At 40.0% G+C, this 23060-nt stretch overlaps 1 protein-coding gene across 20 annotated transcripts in view; it reads left to right on the top strand.

Moving 5' to 3' along the window:
* Positions 1-22541, top strand: part of plekha7b (pleckstrin homology domain containing, family A member 7b) — a 119947-nt gene extending 97406 nt beyond the window's left edge. For 11 of the 20 annotated variants that reach the window (XM_053237908.1, XM_053237894.1, XM_053237901.1 and 8 more), the window contains 11 exons: positions 1238-1339; positions 3558-3726; positions 3826-3977; positions 5367-5658; positions 5797-5888; positions 6472-6693; positions 12565-12771; positions 14266-14399; positions 15719-15852; positions 18382-18572; positions 22375-22541. In XM_053237908.1, the coding sequence (XP_053093883.1) occupies positions 1238-1339; positions 3558-3726; positions 3826-3977; positions 5367-5658; positions 5797-5888; positions 6472-6693; positions 12565-12771; positions 14266-14399; positions 15719-15852; positions 18382-18557 (1680 nt within the window). In that variant the 3' untranslated portion in view covers positions 18558-18572; positions 22375-22541. Of the gene's footprint in view, positions 1-1237; positions 1340-3557; positions 3727-3825; positions 3978-5366; positions 5659-5796; positions 5889-6471; positions 6694-11402; positions 11574-12564; positions 12772-14265; positions 14400-15718; positions 15853-18381; positions 18573-19932; positions 19977-22374 lie in introns of those variants that run through there. The other 9 variants (XM_053237900.1, XM_053237905.1, XM_053237895.1 and 6 more) reach the window with 7 other exon arrangements.
* Positions 22542-23060: the final 519 nt, after the last annotated feature.

Here is a 23060-nt window from a genome sequence, read left to right as displayed (position 1 = left end):
GTTTGCGTGGCTAGTCTTTGAATTTGAACATATTATAAATAAAAAGATCTACACAAATGATTTCTGTGTGATTAGCAATGAATAACGATGTCCAAGACCTAATAACGATTCTCCATCTTTGCTTATAAAAATGATCTGACTGGGTTGAAATCAGCAGGATTAAGTTACACATCTTAACTTACAAATCTGTTAAAACATGCATTTTCACAACACAAAAGCTGCATATTTATTGCGTAGAAAATGATGCAAAGGGAGACCTGTTTCCTGTTGTCTGTGTGTGCGAAACCATATTGTTGTGACAACAGGTGTGTGTTTTAAAGCAGAGAGCTCGGGTTAGCTGGATGTTGGCCGAGATTCCGACTGGGAATTCTGAGTTGAATGACTGTTCCGTTGCACATTTTCATGTCAGAGGTTGAAGTTTACCGAGTTCTGAGTATAACGAATTGCAGCATTAATACAGAAATTACACACACTGGTGTTCAGACATAATCACAAAGTGACATGAGAGTTACACACATGGGGCGGAGTTTGAGTAGAACAGAGGCGTGTCTCAGTTACGCTCGATTCTGATCTTGATCTTCTGACTGTTTGATGTAACCACAATATGTCATGCTGAAATTTATGTTTTGGCTGTAAATACACTCAAACACACTATGGAATGTCATCAAAGCTGATATTAAATATATAAATATGATAATATTAATTAATAAATGAATTAATGCAGTGATTAATGTGATAATTACAAGTAGGACTATTCATGTAGCAATCTATTGGTGATATACTAGACTCCACTTTACTAGATTAGATTTATTTCAATGCTCGTCTCAATGCTTCTCGTTCATATATCATCATATGAGTCTTATTTTTAACTTGCCTCTTGCTTTTCCTTCTTCAGTCCATATTTTCTTACCCTAATTTTTTTGGATTTAAAGGTGAGGCAGTGGTCTAGGCGCTATTGAAGCACCGATGCTTCTACCCCGAGGCAACCTCGGAGGCGTGAACTACACAAAGATGATTTTAATAATCTAAATAGGGAGTGTGGAAAATTGCTTTAAGCATGTGCGTAACCCGACTCTGAATATGAGGAACTTTCCCCATGTAAATGTTGATGTAACTTTTAGATTTAAGGCTGATGATTAGTATTGTTCACATTTTGAGGAAAATGTGAAGTGTCATCACGACGCAGGCAGGTACGCCGGCCAGTCTGAACGCGGCTGTGTTGTGTTGTGTTGATCAGGAGATGGAGAAGGCGTGGACGGAGTACAGCAGGTTGGAGGCGGATGTGGAGAGATTGCGATCGGCGTTGCAGGAGCAGATGAACCGCAGCAGCCTCTCACAGGTCCATACATCACACCACAGCTTTTCAAAACACTCACCATCCCAATTTTTTCCAAAGTACGAATGCTTTTTTAAAAAAATATAATTATTTGAAATAGATTTTTTTAAATAGAACTGTCACTCCGGGTATTTAAAAGCCTCCAGCGCCTTGAATTGGCTTTGAAATACCTTTTATTTTATTTTTTTCTTTATACATGTTGAAAATATTTGGTCCCACTTGACATTGACTACGAAAAATAGACATTCTTAATAATAGTAATGCTTTGGATGGTGATTTGTTGCTCTCTTCTTTTATTTGGTATGTTTGGTATGACGACCAACAAAGATCTCTCTTTTTCCACTTTTACTATAAACTAGAAAGTTTAGCGCCTGGTCACCGGTTCTGTACTTAAAGTTCCACTTGCATCATGTTTTGATGAAGTTGGATCCAACAGAAATATATAATAGGTGTTTAGCAGGGCAGTTTCTTGCTTATTAATTAAACATAGGACAAAAAGTGTTAATCTTTAATAGACTGATTGAATAACACCTTCTATAAAAAGTCTTTATTTTTATCTTCTTGATGAAGCAGTACTAGATTTTTTTTCTCAGGGAGGTGAAGAAGAGCTCAAAGAGCACCTTTTTATAATTAGCCATTAAATGCCGTGTGAGTAACAACCAACTGTTTGGCAGATTTGCACAAAAGACATAAAAAAGCAGCTCCTGACGTTTTCCCAATCTCACTGCAGCTGCAGTTGGAGTCGTGTTTTTGTGGTCAAATGAAACCAAAATAGAACTTTTTCCTCGTGAACACCGTCAGCATGTTCGGTGTAAAAGAGCACTAAATACAAAGGAAAAAAAAAACTGATGATGTGTGTTGCTTTGGTGAAGATCAGTGGGAACATGATTTCTGCTAAGCACCAGGATATATTAACCAAAACCCTGGTTGCTTCTGCCAAGAGGTTACGACCTGGCTGTAGATGGAGCTTTCTACAAGATACTTGATTGTTGTAGTATACACAAAGGATAGTTTCAGTTCTAAAAGCTGATTGGCTGAGTCGTGTTTGTAAAATCTTACACACACAAACACACAAACACTTTCTTGGCTTAGTGGTTAGCACTGTTGTCTCGCACCTCCAGGGTTGGGGGTTCGAATCCCGCCTCCACCCTGTGTGCATGGAGTGCATGTTCTCTCTGTGCTTCGGAGGTTTCCTCCAGGTACTCCAGTTTCCTCCCCCAGTCCAGAGTCATGTATTGTAAGCTGGTTGGAATTTCCAAATTGTCCATGAGCATGTGTGTGATTGTGCGATGGGTTGGCACCCTGTCCAGAGTGTCCCCCACCTCGTGCCCCGAGTCCCCTGGGATAGGCTCCAGGCTCCCCGCAGTCCTGTGTAACATAAGCGGTACAGAGACTGAATGGATTTTATCATACTGTTTTTGTCACTGTTTTATAAAAGCAGTAAGCCTCTCAAGGCCGTGCCTTACAGTGATTTTATACTCATGATAAATCTCCATAAAGCACTTCTTCTCTCTTTTTTTTTTACTTGATTTTGTGACGACCATCTCAGTCTGACAAACCTGGGAATATGAAAGAGGCTCAGAATGTGTCCCAGATCCTCCACTGTGTACTGTGCAAAAGTCTAAATACAAATTTTGTTTTAATTGTTTATTTTATGACTTCTGCATTATTGAGTCAATAAAAATTGATTCCAAACATTACTTTTCCAACAAAAAAAATGAAATGTTACAGGAAAATATTTGTATGGCAGTAAAGAAAGCAACATATTACATAATACACCAAATCATAATGAAGTCTGTCTGGATTTATCTGCAAAAACACAAACAGCTGTGACAGTCAGAGTCTCCAGAAGAACTGTGGCAGATTCTCCAAGATGCTCCGAAACACAAAGTGTCCCTGAGACGACTGATGCATTTTTATACAGCAAAGTGTTGTTACACTTTATATTGACTTTGTTTAGTTTATTACTGTTTACTGCTTTGAATAGTGGATTTTTGAAAATGTACAAATCTTTAATTAATTTTGAAGGCATCTTTGCTTTTGTAGGATTTCTTTACATGTGCCTAAGACTTTTGCACAGTACTGTATCTCCAGCCTTGTTAAACATCACAGAAAGACCACAGTGCTATTATTCTGTCCAGATATTAGGTGTAGACGTGCCAATAATTTTGAAACCAGTTTTTTCCAGGAAAGAAAATGTTTTTGCGTTTGTCCCTTTCAGCAGGAGAAAAGCCAGCTGAGGAAGGAGCTGTGGCGCATCGAGGATGTGATGGCGGGTCTGAGCTCGAGCAAAGCGAACTACAAAATGATCGTCGACTCTGTGCAGAATCCAGGTGAGCGCGGGGCAGTCCCCCCCGTCATCGCCCTCACGCACCGGAGCCACGCCCGAGGTACTCACGCCCGTCTCTCATATACACTATAGCGTTCATCTGAGTGTGCTCGCGTTCACTGGCAGTGTGTGTGCGCGTGTGTGTGTGTGTGTGAGGCAGAGAGGAAACTCGTGCCTTCGGCGTTGTCTCCATCTGTGCCTTCTATCATGGCGGGAGAACCGAAACCGGCTCAGTCGAGTCCTCACCTCAGTCCAGTGCAGCCCAGCGTTCACACCTTCCAGTTCTCCCAAACTCTCCACAAGCCAGTATGGGTAAGAAACATCCACGTTCTGTCCCTCGACTGTATTAATGGTGTAACGCTGGTATTTTTTCATGTTGGTTGTCCATAATTTTATGCTCATGAATGAAGGAATGTGCTCTGATGTGGGTGAAGTATCGATATGATGCGATATGATTTAGATTAATGTATAAGACAATACCTCTGAATCTTCTCCGATACGATTTAGCAGTCATCTGGCGTCGGCCTACCGTCAATTCACGAATGACGATGACGTAGAGTTACGGGTAGATCACCCTGCTGGCCTATTCAGTTATTTACACATCAGTTTAAAAATATGAATTCATTTTTACACACCGGTTATCTGTTCTGTTTTTATGATTGTTGCTGATTCATTTCAATTGTTCCCCTTTAAATCAGTGCATCGATCCAAATCTTTCGATCATTACACCCCTAATTACCACAGACGCAACACCAGAACTGTATTTTCCGGATTTTTTATGCTAGGTGCTTGCTGAAGCACTTACTGTAAATATAATAATGCTGTTACTACTCCAGGCCTCTGGTTGTACCAGCTAATTAGCTAGCTCCAAACAACAAAGATTTGTAATCATCCGATTTGTTTCCAATCTGCAGAAATTTCTCTAATGTGACGTTTCATAAAACTCATATTCACTCACTTATAAGACAAATGATTCACCGACACTCTGTCCTCCATCTTGTTTTTTTTTCTTTTATCCCCCGAGCTGCGACCTGATTGGTCAGTACATGTAATGTGTGTTAACTGGGAAAAAAAATCATTGGCAAAAGGAATAAGAGGAACTGATTTGATCTGATATCATAACAGCATGATTAACCACACCCCTTTATAAACCTCTTGATCATATATTCGTGTTAGCCCCGCCTCTTTTTTATGTTTCGCTATTCGCCAGGTTACCTTTCGCACCGACGGTCTCTAAAAATTCTTATTTTTATATATAGGTTGTGATCTAATAATTTTTTTGTGCTTGCGGTATGATGATGAAAATTCACACTTTTCACACATTTACAATAATTATTTATAAAATTAATTTTAGAGAGTTCATGTTCATGCTCGAGAAAGAAAAAGAAAAGAAAAAGGTCAAATAAATGTTTCCGCATAACGATTTATAAAAATCTGTAATAATACGTAGCTCCATATATTGTTTTTTTTTTGCTTTCTTTTCTTTTGTGTTTTTTTTCTCATATTGTTAATTATTGGGATTTACTGGGATTTATTGGGTTAATGTTGAGTATTTCAGCACAAATGTCTTGCAGTTTTATTGCCATAAGGTCAAAAGAAATGGCACCCATCCAGAGAACATTATTGACGTTAATTATGTGTTAATTGACGTATTGCTGCGATCAGATCAGATCTCTGAAGGCTTGTTTGGACTCTTTTCAGACTGAAGAAGACGCTCCACCCAGACCTCCCCTCCCCCACCTCTACAGTCCAGATGACCTCCCTCCGGCCATCCCGCCCCTTCCCAAGGAGACCTCCGTCATCCGCCACACGTCCGTCCGCGGCCTCAAGCGTCAATCCGACGAGCGCAAACGTGACCGTGAGATTGGACAGTACCCCAACGGAGACAAGGTGGAACTGCGGACGTTCCTCAGTGAACCTGAACTTCTGGGAGTCATGGGACAGATGAGTGGTTTGGGGCAAGATGGAGGCTACCAGACCTTACCAAGCAGAGGTAAGGTTCATGCGCCGTGTCGTTGCCGTGGTGATGAGCAGGAGTTTGGAATTTGATAGGCTCTCCAAGGTTAGAGCGAGAACGCTGTATAACGTGTGCACGGTTGCTGATTAAACCCGTTTCTCATCTCATCACCAGGTGTGACAGGTTCTACGTCCAGACTCCATCAGTCCACAAACATCTCCTCATACGTCACCCTGAGGAGAGGAACCGACACGTCCAGCTTACAGGTACAACTCTGGTACTGCCATGAAGGAGCACAGACCATAATAATCACACCGAGACGTGTTTCCATGGAGATTAGAAAGAAAGAAAGGTTTAGATTTGTTATAAAACAGTGGTGAAAAGATGAAAAGAAGAAGAAAAACTTTCAACAGATACAAAAGCTGGTGCAGTGAGATTGCATGAAATAATTCTTTCTTTCTTTCTTTCTTTCTACTCTCCCCTTCTTTAACCCACCTTTCTTTCCCTTGTTTGTCTTTTTCCCCATCCTCTTCTTCTTCTTCTTCTTCTTCTTTCTTTCATTCTTTCATTTCTGGCCTTACTTCTTTCCTTTTTTTCCATTTCCCTCTTACTTTTTTTAACCTACCCTTTTCTTCTTCTTCTTCTTTCTTTCTTTCTTTCTTTCATTTCCTTCCTTCCTTCCCTTTCTCTCTCCCATTTATACCCACCCTCTTCTTCTTCTTCTTCTTCTTCTTCTTCTCTCATTTCCTTCCTTCCTTCCCTTTCTCTCTCTCTTTTATACCCACCCCTTTCTTCTTCTTCTTCATCTTCTTCTTCTTCTCCTTTCCCTTTCGTTTTTTTTGTTCCCAGGAGAGACCAAAGAGTGCCTTGGAGCGTTTGTACTCGTCTGAAGTGCCGCTGCAGCAGCAGCGAGGTCGCATGAGCGCTGACGAGCAGCTGGAGAGGATGAAGCGCCACCAGAAGGCGCTAGTGCGAGAACGCAAGCGCACCCTGAGCCAGGGCGAGCGCCAGGCGTCTTCATCTCGCCCTCCTTCCTCTTCCTCACGGCCCGTTTCTGCAGACCTGGGATCAGTACGTTAGAGCTCCGCTCTTTATCACACAAACCACATGAACAGCTTGTGATTTTTAGCAGCAAAATGCTAACATGTTTAAAACCAGCGAGTGACTGAAGTAGAGGCTTTAGCAGGTGAGTGAGTGTTTCGCGGAAGTGTCAGAAACAGGAAATGAGGTCAGCGAGAGGACATTAAGGGCTTAAGAGGACGGAGTTGTGAATGTTGTGAATGTGTAGAAAGGAGAAACGACGGATGTGTCGAGGTTTTCTGTGCACGGAATTAAAGAAGAAAACGAGTGCCTTGATTTTCACGATGCCAATGAACAACAAAGCGCTCTCGTCTGTGAGAGGCGTAATTAATTACCGATTTAACGATTTCATTAAACACAAAGCACAGCTACTAATGATGACGTGTTTAAATCATAACATCGTTTGTTATAACGACTTTAATGACGTGATTCTGCGCTTTAAGAGTGGTGTTGCTGTGTACGGCTAAACCAATCACGTGTGTGTGTGTGTGTGTGTGTGTGTGTGTGTGTGGATTGTGGGATTATGGGATGAGTTGGTGTGTGATCTTTTGTCAGAGGGCTGAAAGTTATACAGAAATACTCCAGGGTTTTTTTTTTATCCTGATCTCCATCCACTGTGTCTGAGACTGAAAACAAAAACCTGCACTGGCAAAGACTCCACAGAGAGGAAGGAAGGATGAGAAAAAGAAAGAAAAAGAACAAGAAAGAAAGATTGTAAGGAACAAGAAATAGAAAAAGAAAGAAAGTAAGAAAGAAAGAAAGAAGCATTGCAAATAACAAGAAACAAGAAGAGAGAAAAAAAAGAATAAGAAAAAAATAAAGAAAAAAGAAGGGAAAGAAAATGAAAATGAAATGAAAGAACATGAAAAAGAAAGAAATGTAAGGAACAAGAAATAGAAAATTAAAGAAAGAGAGAAAGAATGAAAGAAAGAAGCATTGTAAAGAACAATATACAAGAAGAGAAAGAAAAAGAATAAGAAAAAGAAATGAAGGAAAAAGAGGAGCAAGAAAAAGAAAGAACTTTTAAAAAGAACAAGAAAGAAAGAAAGAAAGAAGCATTGTAAAGAACAAGATTGAAGGAAAAGAAATGAAGAAAGCTAAGAAGGAAGAAAGATGTATTGTTCTTTACTGTGTTCTTTCTTTCTTTTCATTGTTTTGGTTCTCGGTCTGTTTGTGATGTAGAGATTAAACTGAAACTCGTTGGAGTATTTCTTTCATTCCTCAAATGTTTTTTTACACCAATGCTAACGGAGCTAAGCGCTAATGTCCTGCTATGGAAGCGCTAACCGAGGGTTCTAGTCACAAATCATCGGCTCTCAGACATCAGTACTGCCTCAGCTGCTACAGTGAGCGTAACGCCAATAAAACCACAACATGAGGAGCTTCAGCTGCTTCTGCTTCGGTCTCATTGTGCTTACGTCATCCACCGCGCTCCGTTTTACTCCCACGTCATCCACCGTGCTCCATTTTACTCCATCATTCACCGCGCTCCGTTTTACTCCCACGTCATCCACCGCGCTCCGTTTTACTCCCACGTCATCCACCGCGCTCCGTTTTACTCCCACATCATCCACCATGCTCCGTTTTACTCCCACATCATCCACCACGCTCCATTTTACTCCCACATCATCCACCGCGCTCCGTTTTACTCCCACGTCATCCACCACGCTCCATTTTACTCCCACGTCATCCACCCCACTCCGTTTTACTCCCACATCATCCACCACACTCCATTTTACTCCCACATCATCCACCACACTCCGTTTTACTCCCACATCATCCACCACACTCCGTTTTACTCCCACATCATCCACCGCGCTCCGTTTTACTCCCACATCATCCACCGCGCTCCGTTTTACTCCCACATTATCCACCACACTCCGTTTTACTCCCACGTCATCCACCACACTCCGTTTTACTCCCACATCATCCACCGCGCTCCGTTTTACTCCCACATCATCCACCGCGCTCCGTTTTACTCCCACATCATCCACCACGCTCCGTTTTACTCCCACATCATCCACCACACTCCGTTTTACTCCCACATCATCCACCACACTCCGTTTTACTCCCACATCATCCACCGCGCTCCGTTTTACTCCCACATCATCCACCACACTCCGTTTTACTCCCACGTCATCCACCACACTCCGTTTTACTCCCACATCATCCACCGTGCTCCATTTTACTCCCACATCATCCACCGCGCTCCATTTTAGTCCCACGTCATCCGCCGCACTCCGTTTTACTCCCACGTCATCCACCGCGCTCCATTTTATTCTCACGCCATCCACCACGCTCCGTTTTACTCCCACATCATCCACCCCACTCCGTTTTACTCCCACATCATCCACCCCACTCCGTTTTACTCCCACATCATCCACCCCACTCCGTTTTACTCCCACATCATCCACCGCGCTCCGTTTTACTCCCACGTCATCCACCGCGCTCCGTTTTACTCCCACGTCATCCACCCCACTCCGTTTTACTCCCACGTCATCCACCGCGCTCCGTTTTACTCCCACGTCATCCACCGCGCTCCGTTTTACTCCCACGTCATCCACCGCGCTCCGTTTTACTCCCACATCATCCACCCCACTCCGTTTTACTCCCACATCATCCACCACACTCCGTTTTACTCCCACATCATCCACCGCGCTCCGTTTTACTCCCACATCATCCACCACACTCCGTTTTACTCCCACGTCATCCACCACACTCCGTTTTACTCCCACATCATCCACCGTGCTCCATTTTACTCCCACATCATCCACCGCGCTCCATTTTAGTCCCACGTCATCCGCCGCACTCCGTTTTACTCCCACGTCATCCACCGCGCTCCATTTTATTCTCACGCCATCCACCACGCTCCGTTTTACTCCCACATCATCCACCCCACTCCGTTTTACTCCCACATCATCCACCCCACTCCGTTTTACTCCCACATCATCCACCCCACTCCGTTTTACTCCCACATCATCCACCGCGCTCCGTTTTACTCCCACGTCATCCACCGCGCTCCGTTTTACTCCCACGTCATCCACCCCACTCCGTTTTACTCCCACGTCATCCACCGCGCTCCGTTTTACTCCCACGTCATCCACCGCGCTCCGTTTTACTCCCACGTCATCCACCGCGCTCCGTTTTACTCCCACGTCATCCACCCCACTCCGTTTTACTCCCACGTCATCCACCGCGCTCCGTTTTACTCCCACATCATCCACCCCACTCCGTTTTACTCCCACGTCATCCATCATGCTCCGTTTTATTCCCACGTCCATGACGCTTCATTACTGATTAATCTCTGCTCTGTAATCTGTAATGTTCTAGAACGCTGAATGAGATTTGCATGCTAATAATCATCACACTTTTCAAGCTACTAATCACATCACCGTGTTTTTACTCACAAACTCACCACAGGCCCTGATTTATTATTTAATGTCTCCTTTTTTATTTTCAAGATTTTTTAATTATTATTGTCATGTATGCAGCACTGCGAGCACAATGACATGTGAATATGTATAGTGGTGTGCTGTACATATATCTATAAGCTTTCTTTCTTTCTTTCTTTCTTTTACTCCTCACTCTTTTCTGCTTTTATGTTTCATTTGTATTTCCTTCCTTATTTTTCCTTCTTTCCTTCATTCTTGTTCTTTACAATGACACTTTCTTTCAATTCTTTGTATTTTTTGAGTCTTTGCTTCTTTCTTTCTTTCTTTTTCCAATGATCAGCATCATCGTCTTCTTCTACTACTTTTTTATTTCTTTCTTAATTTCTTGACTTTCCCCCACTTTCAGTTTCTGTCATTTTTATTTCTGTCCTTTTTTTTCCTTGAAAGAAAGAAAGAAAGAGGATCGAAGGAATAGCGAAATAAACAAAAGTCTTCTTTCTTTCTTTCTTTCTTTCTTCCTTCCTTCCTTCCACCTCTACCATGTCATCAGGCTTCATGTCATTTTTTTCTTTCCTCACTCTGTTTGTGATGATAAATAAAGCGTCGTTTGTAAATCAGTTGCACGATTATTTTTATGATGTAGATGTTTGCATGGAAAAAATGGAATGATAATAAAAAAAATCCGCTAATAAATGCACATGGTGTCATTAATATGTCATTGTGGGTGTGTGTGTGTGTGCGTGCGTGTGTGTGTGTGTGCACGACCTGCGTGATGTTTATATTTTTTATTTTTTATCCTCAGTAAGCACAATGACGCCTGCCTTGTCACCGTGTACATTCTCCTGTAGCAGTGATGCATGTTGTGGTTTTCTGGCGCTCGTGAAATGGTTCCTGTTTTGTCTGAATGCTGTTTGTGGGTTTTTTTCTCCTTCTTTAACATATTTTTGTGGATTGTAAACGAATAATTTGTTCTACATCACAAACTGACCTTTTATGTACAATACACACGTTCTCCTTAAAGCCCAGACACTGAGACAAGAGTGTGTTGTTTAAAGCCCTGTCCCTACATGGCCAACTCGGAGCATCTGTGTTTATCAGCTCCAAACTGTTTATTAAACTATTTGTTCTCGTAATACATGAACACACACACACACGCACACACACACACACACACACACACACACACACACACCTGGATTGCACTAGAGGACCTCAGGTCCAGTGTGTATTGAGCTGAAATACCTCAGTGTCCTTCTGCCTCTCAGGCTGAACTGTTTACTAAAGCAGCCTGATTTTCCTCTTCCACAGAATAAAACACTCTGCACTCCGTCACTGTCACGCTGCTGCAGGAAACTAATCAACAACACGGTGCGGTGATGAGGCTGAGTTACTGTTAGCACCCTGTAACATCACACCCCGCGAGGGTTTTATTCCTCTGACACCACAGCAATCTGCCAAAGAGTACAATAGTTTTAGAGTTTTATAGTAAAAAGTTAGTTCCTGTTCTCTGTCCGTTACTTTCTTTCTTTCTTTCTTTCCACCTTCTTCTTCTTCTTTTTCTTCTTTGTTCATTTGTATTTTCTTTCTTTCTTTCTTTTTCTTACTTTTTTCCACCCACTTTTTCTTCTTCTTCTTCTTCTTTGTTCATTTAGTGTTTTCTTTCTTTTTTCTTTCTTTCTTTCTGTCCACCTTCTTCTTCTTTTTCTTCTTTGTTCATTTGTATTTTCTTTCTTTCTTTCTTTCTTTCTTTTTTCCAGCCTCTCTTCTTTTTTTCTTTTTTGTTCATTCATATTTACTATCTATCTATCTATCTTTAACAGCAACACATTAAAATGGCTGCCATTTGCTATTGTATTTTTACACACACACACACACACAGTCACTGTTGTATGGACTGTTCCATTATTATATTCTTTCTTTCTTTCTTTCCACTGTCTTCTTCTTCTTCTTTGTTTTTCTTTGCTCATTTGTATTTTCTTCCTTCCTTCCACTTACGTTATAGCAGTTACCCCCACGCTCGATTTTATTCACCACTCTCTCTTTTTTCTCTCTCTTGAAGTTAATAAGACAAAATGTCAGTTTTTGTTACTGAGAAACCACAGAGAAGCGTAAACTCCTCTGTCCTGAAGATGTGGGAAAACGTAAAGTTACAGCTTTTCCTCTGACTGTTACAGAGCTCTGACACTGGAGACTCCTTCCATCCTTCCATCAACATTAAATAAATGTTTTTTAAACACATCTGTTTATGAATGAGCCGTTACTATGGAAACGAGGACGTATTAGTACGTAATTTGCAGCTGTGCTACCGTCAGAGCTGCTGTTAGAGAAAATGAATCAACTCCTTCTGACCAATCAGATTTCAGGATTCCACAGCGCTGTGGTGTACCAGAAAATGATTAACATGCTTAAAAAACATGGATCACCCTGTGTGTGTGTGTGTGTGTGTGTGTGTGTGTGTGTGTGTCCTCAGTGGAGGCGTGAGCAGGAGTTTGATTTGCAGTTGCTGGAGCGAGCCATACAGGGCGAGGAGAAGGAGAAGGAGAAAGAGAAGGAGAAGGCATTGGAGCGTATAGAGAGGCAGCGTTCACATTCAGACGAGTGGATCACGCTGCACTTGAACCCTCGCCGAGAGCTCGACCTCGAACCGCTCGACTATCAGCTGGACCTCAGCAAGGAGGTACCGATAAGCCCCGCCTCCTGTCACCTGTACTGCACCTTAAAGTACAAAGTACTTTTTTTGAAATATAAAAAATGCTTACTGAATTTATCAAATTCAGTTGCGTATGTCGGTCCCATGTGAATGAATCGAGCTACATTAACACTGCTTGTTTTCGTACATCCAACATGTACGTTGTTTCATCATGTATTTAATTTTTTGAATAAAAACAAACAGGATCGAATCGCTGGCGTTGTGAGAACATTACGTGACGTGTTATTATACCACGCCTGCTTTAATTGTGCTAATTACATTTAAATTAAATTTAATTAAATTAAAGTGATGAAATCACGGTTTGATAAGAAACTAAATATTATTATGTAATATTTTCTCTTTAATCTGATCAACCACATGTTCCCCGTTTTTAAACTGAAAAGTAATACTTAAAGGTGCAATAGTTGTTTTTTTTATTCCTTATTTGTACAAATAACCTGGAAGATATGTAGAACATGATAAAAAAACAATGCATTAAGTCGTGGCCTCAGCAAAAGTGCGTTAAGTTGCTGAGAAAACCTGTTTGGAAAGCTGACTTCTGGTTCGGAATGCTTGTTTGTGATTGGATGCGCCTCCTGTCAGTCATTTTATAGACACGTCTATAGAGACTTCTGTGGGCCATAGACATCATTTGAACGTCGAACCCACTTAACTGTTAGAGACCTAATCCTGAAAAAAAAGACTAATGTGTGCAAATCTCACTTTAGTTCAAATTGGAAGGCAAAAAATGAGACTCCAGTGAGAACAAAAAGTTGTGATGTTTAAATGTACTCAGGTATTTAAAAGTAAAAAGCTAACAATTTTAACCGATGTCATGTTCTCATGATCTTTTATTATGTCTCTAAAACTGTGAGAAGAGTTTTGTTTTATAGCAGCTATGCCATTTTTACCTGAAACCATCATTCAGTCTTTGTAATTTGCAATGTTTACATCTTGCTAGCTGGGATTAGCAAAGAAAACAGGCTAGCGTAGTTAAATATAGCCAGTTAGTGTTAGCAATTTAGCGAAACTTATCTTTCTGCCTAGTCAATTATGTTCACTACTGTAATCGATGCTAATCTAATCTAATCAAATTTAAAACCTAGTCTATTGTAATATTATTTTTTTTATATAAAAACTAATTTTATGTAATGTTTCTCTAGAAGTCTAAAGAAGCAGAGCATTTCAGAGTCAAACATGAATAAATATTTTAATAAAAAAATTTTTTTGTTTGTTTTACCCACCTTTCCAGTTTAATAATTTAAAAACAAATCGAAATATTTTATGACATTATTAATAAGAGAAATATTTCTTAATTCATTTTAATTAGAAATGTTATTTAAAAAATTGAGAATAGAATATTATTAAAAAAAAATGTTTCCATGAATTAAGAAGCAGGACATTTCTTAATCAGACATAAATAAATATTTAAATGAATGCTTTATATTTTTGATGTTGTTTTTCCTCCTCTCCCTTGCGCAGCTGTCGAAGCCAGACAAAGTTCTCATCCCCGAGCGATACTTGGACCTGGACCCCGAAGAGCCGCTCAGTCCTCAGGAGATGGAGGCGCGTCACCGCAAAGTGGAGCGCATAAAGAGCATCCTGTCCAAGTCCAGGTGCACACACACACACACACACACACACACACACACACACCTTCACTTCCTGTGGTTCTGCTGCGGTTCTGCTCACTGCAGGGTTCTCTGTCTCGTTTCTGTTTGATTTTATAATAATGTGTCCACACTTACAGACAGTCAGTTTAAGGCAGTATTTAATTTAAGAAAATCAGTTTTTATTTAAATAATCAATTTAAGAAAACGATAAAATATAAATCACCTCCAGATCACTTTATCACATGACTGTAATTTAACATAAATCATTATCATAATCAGTGTCTCTGGTAAACAGTCCCAAACTGCATACATACATTTTTTATACATACGTGTTAAGAATATTACTCAGTTTTGTTGAAATATGGTCTTTTCTATCATTTTGTTCATCAGCATTAAATATTATCGACCTGAAAGTTATTTTTTTTTTTTTATTTCAGGTATAATGTTTTATCCATTTTTCACTCATGATATTCCTGCATGTGGATAATCTGATTACTTTTATATATATATATATTCCAGAAAAGTCAACATTCATATTACATGTTAAATAAGACAAACAAAAAAAATCTAAATATAAAAATATTTTATGCATGAAAGTGTTGATATACTATATACTTTATAAATATATACTTTAATTACATAATATATTTTTAGTTTTTATTTAGTTATATATTATATTTCTCTGTCTCAATTATTAGCTATCATGAAAGAAGGAAAGAAAGAAAGAAAGAAAGACAAAGGTTGTAAAAAGGTTTACAATTGTGAGAGAACCAGATAAGGAAGGAAGTAAAGAGAGTAAAGACAAAATGAAAGAAAAAGGGAGGAGGAAGAAGAAGAAGAAGAAGAAGAAGAAGAGGATGGATTTAAAAAATATAAGAAAGAGAGAGAGATAGAGAGCAGAGCAAGATGAACAGAGAGAGAGAGAAAGAGAGAGAGAGAAAACAAACCCTTACAAATACAAAAGAAAGTTTACGTATTTGTGAGAGAAACAGATAAGTAAGAAAGGAATGAAAGAAATGCACAAAGAAAAAAGAAGGGAATGTGAAGGTCTTTTTTACCCAGCCCTCTTCCCCTTCTTTATTTCTTTTTTAGCATTTTTTTTCCTTCTTGTCTGAAAACCTTTTTTTCATCATGTGTGGTTTTTTTTATAAGTTTGTAGGAAATAAAGTTTGGAGTTTTATTCGTGTTTCCTAAGTGCCACTTGGGCCAGAAAAAGCAAAAACAAAAACAAAAACACCATAAGGCATAAGCAGTTCTCTTTCAATTGACCCTTAAGTGTGTGTGTGTGTGTGTGTGTGTGTGTGTGTGTGTGTGTAAAACAGTGTACAGAACATTCCGGGTGTGGAGAAGCCGATGCTGTCGGAACTGGACTCGGCTCTTCAGGATCAGGAGAGGATCATCACCATGTCCTACGCTCTGGCCTCTGAGGCTTCAGTCAAGAGCAAGCAGGTGGCAGGTAAATAAATAACCCCCTCGCTCCCTCCACGGCTCCGTCTCAATCCACCACCACCCCCTCTCCACTCACGGCTCCGTCTCAATCCACCACCACCCCCTCTCCACTCACGGCTCCGTCTCAATCCACCACCACCCCCTCTCCACTTACGACAAGTGTGCACTCGTCTCCGAGCGTCGCAATTCCAGCACGCAGGCGCTATGTTCACGCATCGCTCTTTGACATTTCTGATTAATGGAGCGACATTATGCTGCAGTCACACACACACACACACACACACAGAGTTCTCAGACGGACGCTCGGCACTCGAGTGCTCTCTATTCCAAACGAGTTGACTTCCTGATGGACACACCTGCAGGAGCGTCCTGTAAAGCATCACCTCAAGATTCAGCACTAAACATCTCATTAACACTCAGAACATCACACGCCTTAAAGCAGAAACATCTCAGATTCCATGATTTATTTCATCTGAGAGAAATCTCGGTCAGGAAACCAACATCCACTAGAGAGCAGGGAGGTACAGTGATGGAAGGAAGGAAGGAAGGAAGGAAGGAAACAGGAAGAAGTGAAGAAAGAAAGAAAGAAAGAAAGAAAGAAAGAAAGAAAGAAAGAAAGAAAGAAAGAAAGAAAGACACACCCCTGAAAACACGAGTGAGATATACAGTGGATATAAAAAGTTTACACACCCTCTGTTAAAATTGCAGGATAAATCATGTCAGATCTATTTTACCTTTAATGTAAAATAGCAACCAGCAACATTCAAGTCAAAAAAACTAACAGAAAAGTTTTAGGCAACAAAAAGAACGAAAAAGCAAAAACATACAATAACCTGGTTGCATAAGTATGTGCACCTCTTAATTAATACTTTATTAAAGCACCTTTTGCTTGGATTTCAGCACTCAGTGTTTTTGGGTACGAGTCTTAGCACATCTTCATCTGGTAATTTTATTCCACTCTTCCTTGATAAATGCTCCAGATCTATCAGATCGTGAGGAGATCTCCTGTACACAGCCCTCTTCAAGTCATTCCACGGGTTTTCTGTAGGTGTTAAATCTGGGTTCTGACTGCGACAATAAAAAACGCTGATCTCCTTCTTCTGAAGCTGTTCCTTTGTTGACTTGGATTTGTGCTTTGAGTCGTTATCTTGCTGGAAGGTGAAATTTTTCTTCATCTTCAGCTGTCTAACAGACACCTGCAGGTTTTGTGCTAAAATAAATTGGTATTTGGAGCTGTCCATGATTCCCTCTACGTTGACTAGAACCTCAGTCTCAGCTGAAGAGAAGCAGAACTATAGCGTGATGCTGCCACCACCATGCTTCACTGTGGCCTTTTTTATTTTTGTGCCGAAGATATCTTATGGTCAAAAAGTTCTACCTTAGTCTCATCAGACCAGAACACATTTCACCCCATGGTTTGGAGTGATTTATTTGAGCTTATATGTTTTTATTTTGTGGGAAAGGGCTTCCTTCTAGCCAACCTTCCCCAAAGCCCAGACATGTGAAGAGTACGAGAGATTGTTGTCACATGCAGGGAGTGACCAGTACTTGCCAGATGTTCCTGCAGCTCCTTTAATGTTGCTGTAGGTCCCTCAGCAGCCTCACTGATACGTTTTCTTCTTGTCCTTTCATCAGTTTTGGAGGGACGTCCTGTTCTTTGTAATGTCACTGTGGTGCTCCATTTTCTCCACATGTTGATGATGGTCTTCATGGTGTTCCATGCTACAGCTAATGTTTTGTGAATTCTTTTGTAGCTCTCTCCTGATCATTACATTTCCACAGTGAGATCCTGTACATGCTCTGTAAGCTCTTTGGCTTCAGCAGTCGGATGAAACCAAGAAGATGTGAAGAAAGTCCTACAGAAACAGCTGATCTTTATTTTGATCAGAATCACTTCATTAATAACAGGTGTATGATAATTACGTTTGAACAGGAGTTTGAATGTGATTGGTTAATAATGAACACAGTCACATGACCCCATGACCAACCAGGTCATTGTAAGTTTTTTTTTTTCCTTTTTTCTTCCCTAAAACCTTTTATCTGTTTTTCACGTGAATGTTGTTAGTTGCTATATCACATTAACGGTTATTTTAACAGGGGTGTGTAAAGCTTTTATATCCACTGTATGGACATTTAATTTGTTATCGCTATCTATCTATCTATCTATCTATCTATCTATCTATCTATATTTAACAGCAACACATTGCTATTGCATTTTTACACACACACACACACACACACACACACAGAGTCACTTTTGTATGGACCATTCCATTATTCTTTCTTTCTTTCTTTCTTTCTTTTTTGTCTGAAAACTTTTTTTTCCCTTTTCTTTCATTTCTTAATGTATTTACTTTAATCTGTTATTCTATTTACTTTTTTCTCGCTGTAGACATGAAACATAAACAGATTTGTTTCATTATGTGTGTGTGTGTGTGTTACTTGGAAGTGTGTGTGTGTGTTACTTGGAAGTGTGTGTGTGTGTGTATGTGCGTATTATTAACCCTTGTCTGTCCCGGTCTCTGCTCCTGTGTAGTTTCTCCGCAGGTTAACAGTCCCACCATGCTTCCTCTACCTCCTCCTCCACCACCACCTCCTCCTCCACCTCCTCCTCCTCTCCCTCCTTCTGCTGTCGTTCCTGTCGTCTCCTCCCCTCAGCCTCCTCCTCCTCCTCCTCCTCTAAGCAATGGATTTCACTACACCTTTGTCTAATCAGAGCAAACAAAAGTAAGATACTAACCTGCTAACTACTTTAGCACACTTCTATGCTTCTGCTAATTGTTTTCCTAGCATGTGTGTGTGTGTGATGCCACTTTGTCGGCTGCATGATCGTGCGTGACTGTATGAGAAGACCCCCCCCCCCCAACACACACACACACACACACACACACACACACACACACGCAACCAGCTGCCTCCACATCTGGAGCAGAAGTAGTGTGTGAATTGTCTGTAAATGGCCTTTTGTGAAGCACAAACAAACAGTCTTTTGTCGATTGTGTGTAATTAACAAAGAGCCGCGGGTTCCTTCGGGTTCCACACCTTCTTCTCGCTCTTCTCGCTCTTCTCGCTGTTCTTGCTGCCAAACACCAGTTGCTTCACCATCTGTAGAGCTCCAGGAGCGAAGAGAGCGAGTAACACGGGAATGATGTATGCAGTGTTACTACAGACGCTGCCGTTAGCAAACACACACTACTTCCTGTTTCTGTGTGTGTGTGTGTGTGTGTGTGATGAGTTAATCAGAGCATCTGCAGGTTAGATTAAAAATAACTATATAAAGGTATTTTATTCCTAAGAGGGTTTTATTTTCATTCTTACTTAATTTTTATCTTCTTTTTCTTCCACCTTCTTCTTGTTTGTTTTTTGTTCATTTCTTTCTCTTTTGTTTATACTGTTCCTGTCTTTCTTTCTTTCTCCCCACCGTCTTCTTCTTCTTCTTCTTCTTTGTTTTTCTTTGTTTATTTTTTCTTTCTTTCTTTCTTTCTTTCTTTCTTTTTATTATTTATTTCTGTTTCCATTCTTTGCCTTTAACCCCACCTTGTTGTTGTTGTTCTTCTTCTCTTTTTTTTCTGTTTTTGTTCTTTTTATTTTCTTTCTTTTTTTCTTTCTCTCTTTTTCCTTTTTTTGTACTTTTGTGTGAGTAGAGGTATAAAGTAGCGAGTTTCCTCGTTAAGTGGGAGGTGCTTTAAGGAGTGGGGGTTTTACGGTCGTTATTTCTCCGCTGCTGATTGGGTCTTAAATGATCTCTGAAGTGAAGCGTAAGGTGAGGAACCTGCAGATGCTCTGATTAACCTGAGTGTTGATGACTTTCAGCTTGCAGTCGCTCCTCCAGACACACACACACATCAAACACACACACACACACACACATCAAACACACACACACACACACACACACACACACACACTCCACACCCTGCACGCTTGTGTATGTAAGGAATAAATGTACAGGTTATATGTGAATGGCGTGCGCATTAATGATTTACTGATCAGAAATGATTGTGTGTGTGTGTGTGTGTGTGTGTGTGTGTGGTGTGTGTGTGTGTGCTGTTTAACTGGATCTCTTTCTCACTGTGACACGCTGCAGACAGAGCGAGGGATGAGAACTTTTATCTCCCTCTATACAGTAAGGTAGCGTTTCTCACACAGACACACGTGGATCTGCTCTCACTTATTCTCTTCACGTTTTCACATTTTCCGTCTTCACGTTTTCACATTTTCCGTCTTCACGTTTTCACATTTTCCGTCTTACAAATCAAATGTTCAGTTGGTGCTTGATGTATAAAACGTATGTAACTTATAAATGTTTATAAAGTCTACTCTAAAATTATTGGCACCCTTGAGCAGTGATCATTTCGGCTCAAGCTTATCCGAGTCTCTTCATGGAATGTCGGATATCTCTAGATAGATAGATAGATATATCACTTTATTCTTTCCAGAGAGAGGGAAGTTCACCTATTACAGCAGCATATATCTAAACAAATAAAAGATACAAATATGATATAAGAGTGCGATGTGGTAGTGTGGTGAGTGTAAACATTGTAGATGCAAGCAGCAGACCTGAGTGTAAACAGTGTAAACAGTGTAAACATGGTCAACAGTGTAAACAGTGTAAACATGGTCAACAGTGTAAACAGTGTGAAAAGTGTAAACACTAAACAGTGTAAACATTGTGAACAGTGTAAACACTAAACAGTGTAAACAGTGTAAATAGTGTGAACAGTGTAAACACTAAACAGTGTAAACATTGTAAACAGTGTAAACATGGTCAACAGTGTAAACAGTGTGAAAAGTGTAAACACTAAACAGTGTAAACAGTGTAAACACTAAACAGTGTAAACAGTGTAAATAGTGTGAACAGTGTAAACACTAAACAGTGTAAACATTGTAAACAGTGTAACTATGGTCAACAGTGTAAATAGTGTGAACAGTGTAAACACTAAACAGTGTAAACATTGTAAACAGTGTAAACATGGTCAACAGTGTAAACAGTGTGAAAAGTTTAACACTAAACAGTGTAAACAGTGTAAACACTAAACAGTATAAACACTAAACAGTGTAAACATTGTAAACAGTGTAAACACTAAACAGTGTAAACAGTGTAAACACTAAACAGTGTAAACAGTGTAAATAGTGTGAAAAGTGTAAACACTAAACAGTGTAAACATTGTAAACAGTGTAAACACTAAACAGTGTAAACAGTGTAAATAGTGTGAAAAGTGTAAACACTAAACAGTGTAAACATTGTAAACAGTGTAAACACTAAACAGTGTAAACAGTGTAAACAGTGTAAACAGTAAACAGTGTAAACAGTGTGAACATTGTGAACAGTGTAAACACTAAACAGTGTAAACAGTGTAAACACTAAACAGTGTAAGCAGTGTAAACATTGTAAACAGTGTAAACACTAAACACTGTAAACAGTGTAAACAGTGTAAACACTAAACAGTGTAAGCAGTGTAAACATTGTAAACAGTGTAAACACTAAACAGTGTAAACAGTGTGAACATTGTGAACAGTGTAAGCAGTGTAAACAGTGTAAACAGTGTGAAAACAGAAAGCTGAATGGAAGTAAAATGGCAATGCATATAGATATGAAGAGAGGATGGCGGTAGTTCAGCTATTCCAGTTCTGTCGTCCGAGGAGCTGATCGTAAGACTGGCTGGGTGTAGAATAGTAGAATAGTGTCCCAGCACAGCGACGAGCTCCTGTACAGTGTGATCGCTGTTGGTACAAACGACCTCCTGTACCGCTCCTTCCTACAGCCGAGCTGAATGCGTCTTCTTCTACTTTTCCTCTCTGTGAAAAATCAGGCAGACCCTGGAGCACGTACATGAAGTTTGCAAAGTGTTATGTGAGGTACAAACGTAGAAAAGACAGCTACATTTATCCATTTCATTACTAAAATCTGAACTCGAACCTTTTTCTCCGCTCTCCTGCTCGTTGTGGTTGAATCTGGAATAACATGCTAATTGTTAACATTTAGCGCTCTCATAACGGGTAAGGAGAAAAAATATTCTGCCCCTTGTGGTGGAAGTCGGTATAACACTCGAGTTGGTAGCCAGTAGAGAATGACTTTTGATGCTTCTGCCATTCTTCTTTTTCTTCATCACTCGTTTTTTCTTGTTTTTCTTTGTTCATTTCTATTTTCCTATTTTCTATTTCTATCCTTCCTTCCTTCATTCCTTTCTTTCTTTCGTCCTGCATTTTCTTCATATTTATATTTTTTCCTTCCTTCCTTTTCTTTCTTTTTTCTTTCCTTTCTTTCTGTTTTTTTACCTTCTTCTTGATCTTTCTTCTGTCTTTTTTCTTTGTTTGTAAAATTTTTAAACATTATCTGAGATTTTATTTTTATACAATATTTTTTCCCCCTCTTCTCTACAGTGTCTGTAATTCTGTAGTTGACTGTACGGCTCTTTTATTAAATCCAGGTTTCTGTGAATGTTTTTTTTTTTTTTTAAAAATCTTTCTGTTTGTGTTTATTCCTGACTGTTTATTGTGTGTCTATGTGTTCTGTTTTTTTTTCCAGCCAAAGCCGTGTCCGGTCATTGAGGTGCTATCACACGACGATCACTCGCTCTCCTTTCGTTCTTTTAACGGTTGACGAACCGAAAAGCTTCGAGCGTCCATTTTTCCATCCATCCTCTGCATCGTAGACGAGAAGTTAGCGTGCTTTTGGACTCCAAAATATCAGCAGGGGAAAAAAAAGGACTCACGTGTGAAGCGAGTGTTTTGCCGTGGAAGCTGCAGTGATGATAATAAAAGCTGAACATCTCTAACAGAGCTAATAGTGCGATAGAAAACTTAATTTGCACTTTTGTACTCATGCACTGCATCATAGAGCAAATAGAGAACATTTTTAGCCATCATCAAGGCTCTCGAGGATGAAGAGGATGAAGAGGATGAGAATCTGTGAATGTTTAGAAAGCAGAAAGTATTACACTTTAGCAGGACAGATGTTGGTACAGATGTTTTGAAGTTGATTGTATTTTTGTTGACTGAGATGCTATTCTTACACCAAAATCACAAAATATTATTTTTTGTATCTAGTGTATCTAGCACTGCCAGGTTCCACTTAGCTTGCTAAATGAGCTTTATTTTTGCGGACACTGTTTGTTGGATTAACAATATTTTTCTTGCGGAAATCTCGTGGGAGGGAAGGAAGGAGGGAGGGTACGTAGCGTCCTCTGTTTTTTGTTTTTGTTCTTTTTTTTA

Source organism: Pangasianodon hypophthalmus, chromosome 11, assembly GCF_027358585.1.
Source record: "Pangasianodon hypophthalmus isolate fPanHyp1 chromosome 11, fPanHyp1.pri, whole genome shotgun sequence".
Lineage (NCBI taxonomy): Eukaryota > Metazoa > Chordata > Actinopteri > Siluriformes > Pangasiidae > Pangasianodon > Pangasianodon hypophthalmus.
Note: the sequence above shows the minus strand (reverse complement) of the source record. Positions and strands in the feature narration are given on the sequence as shown.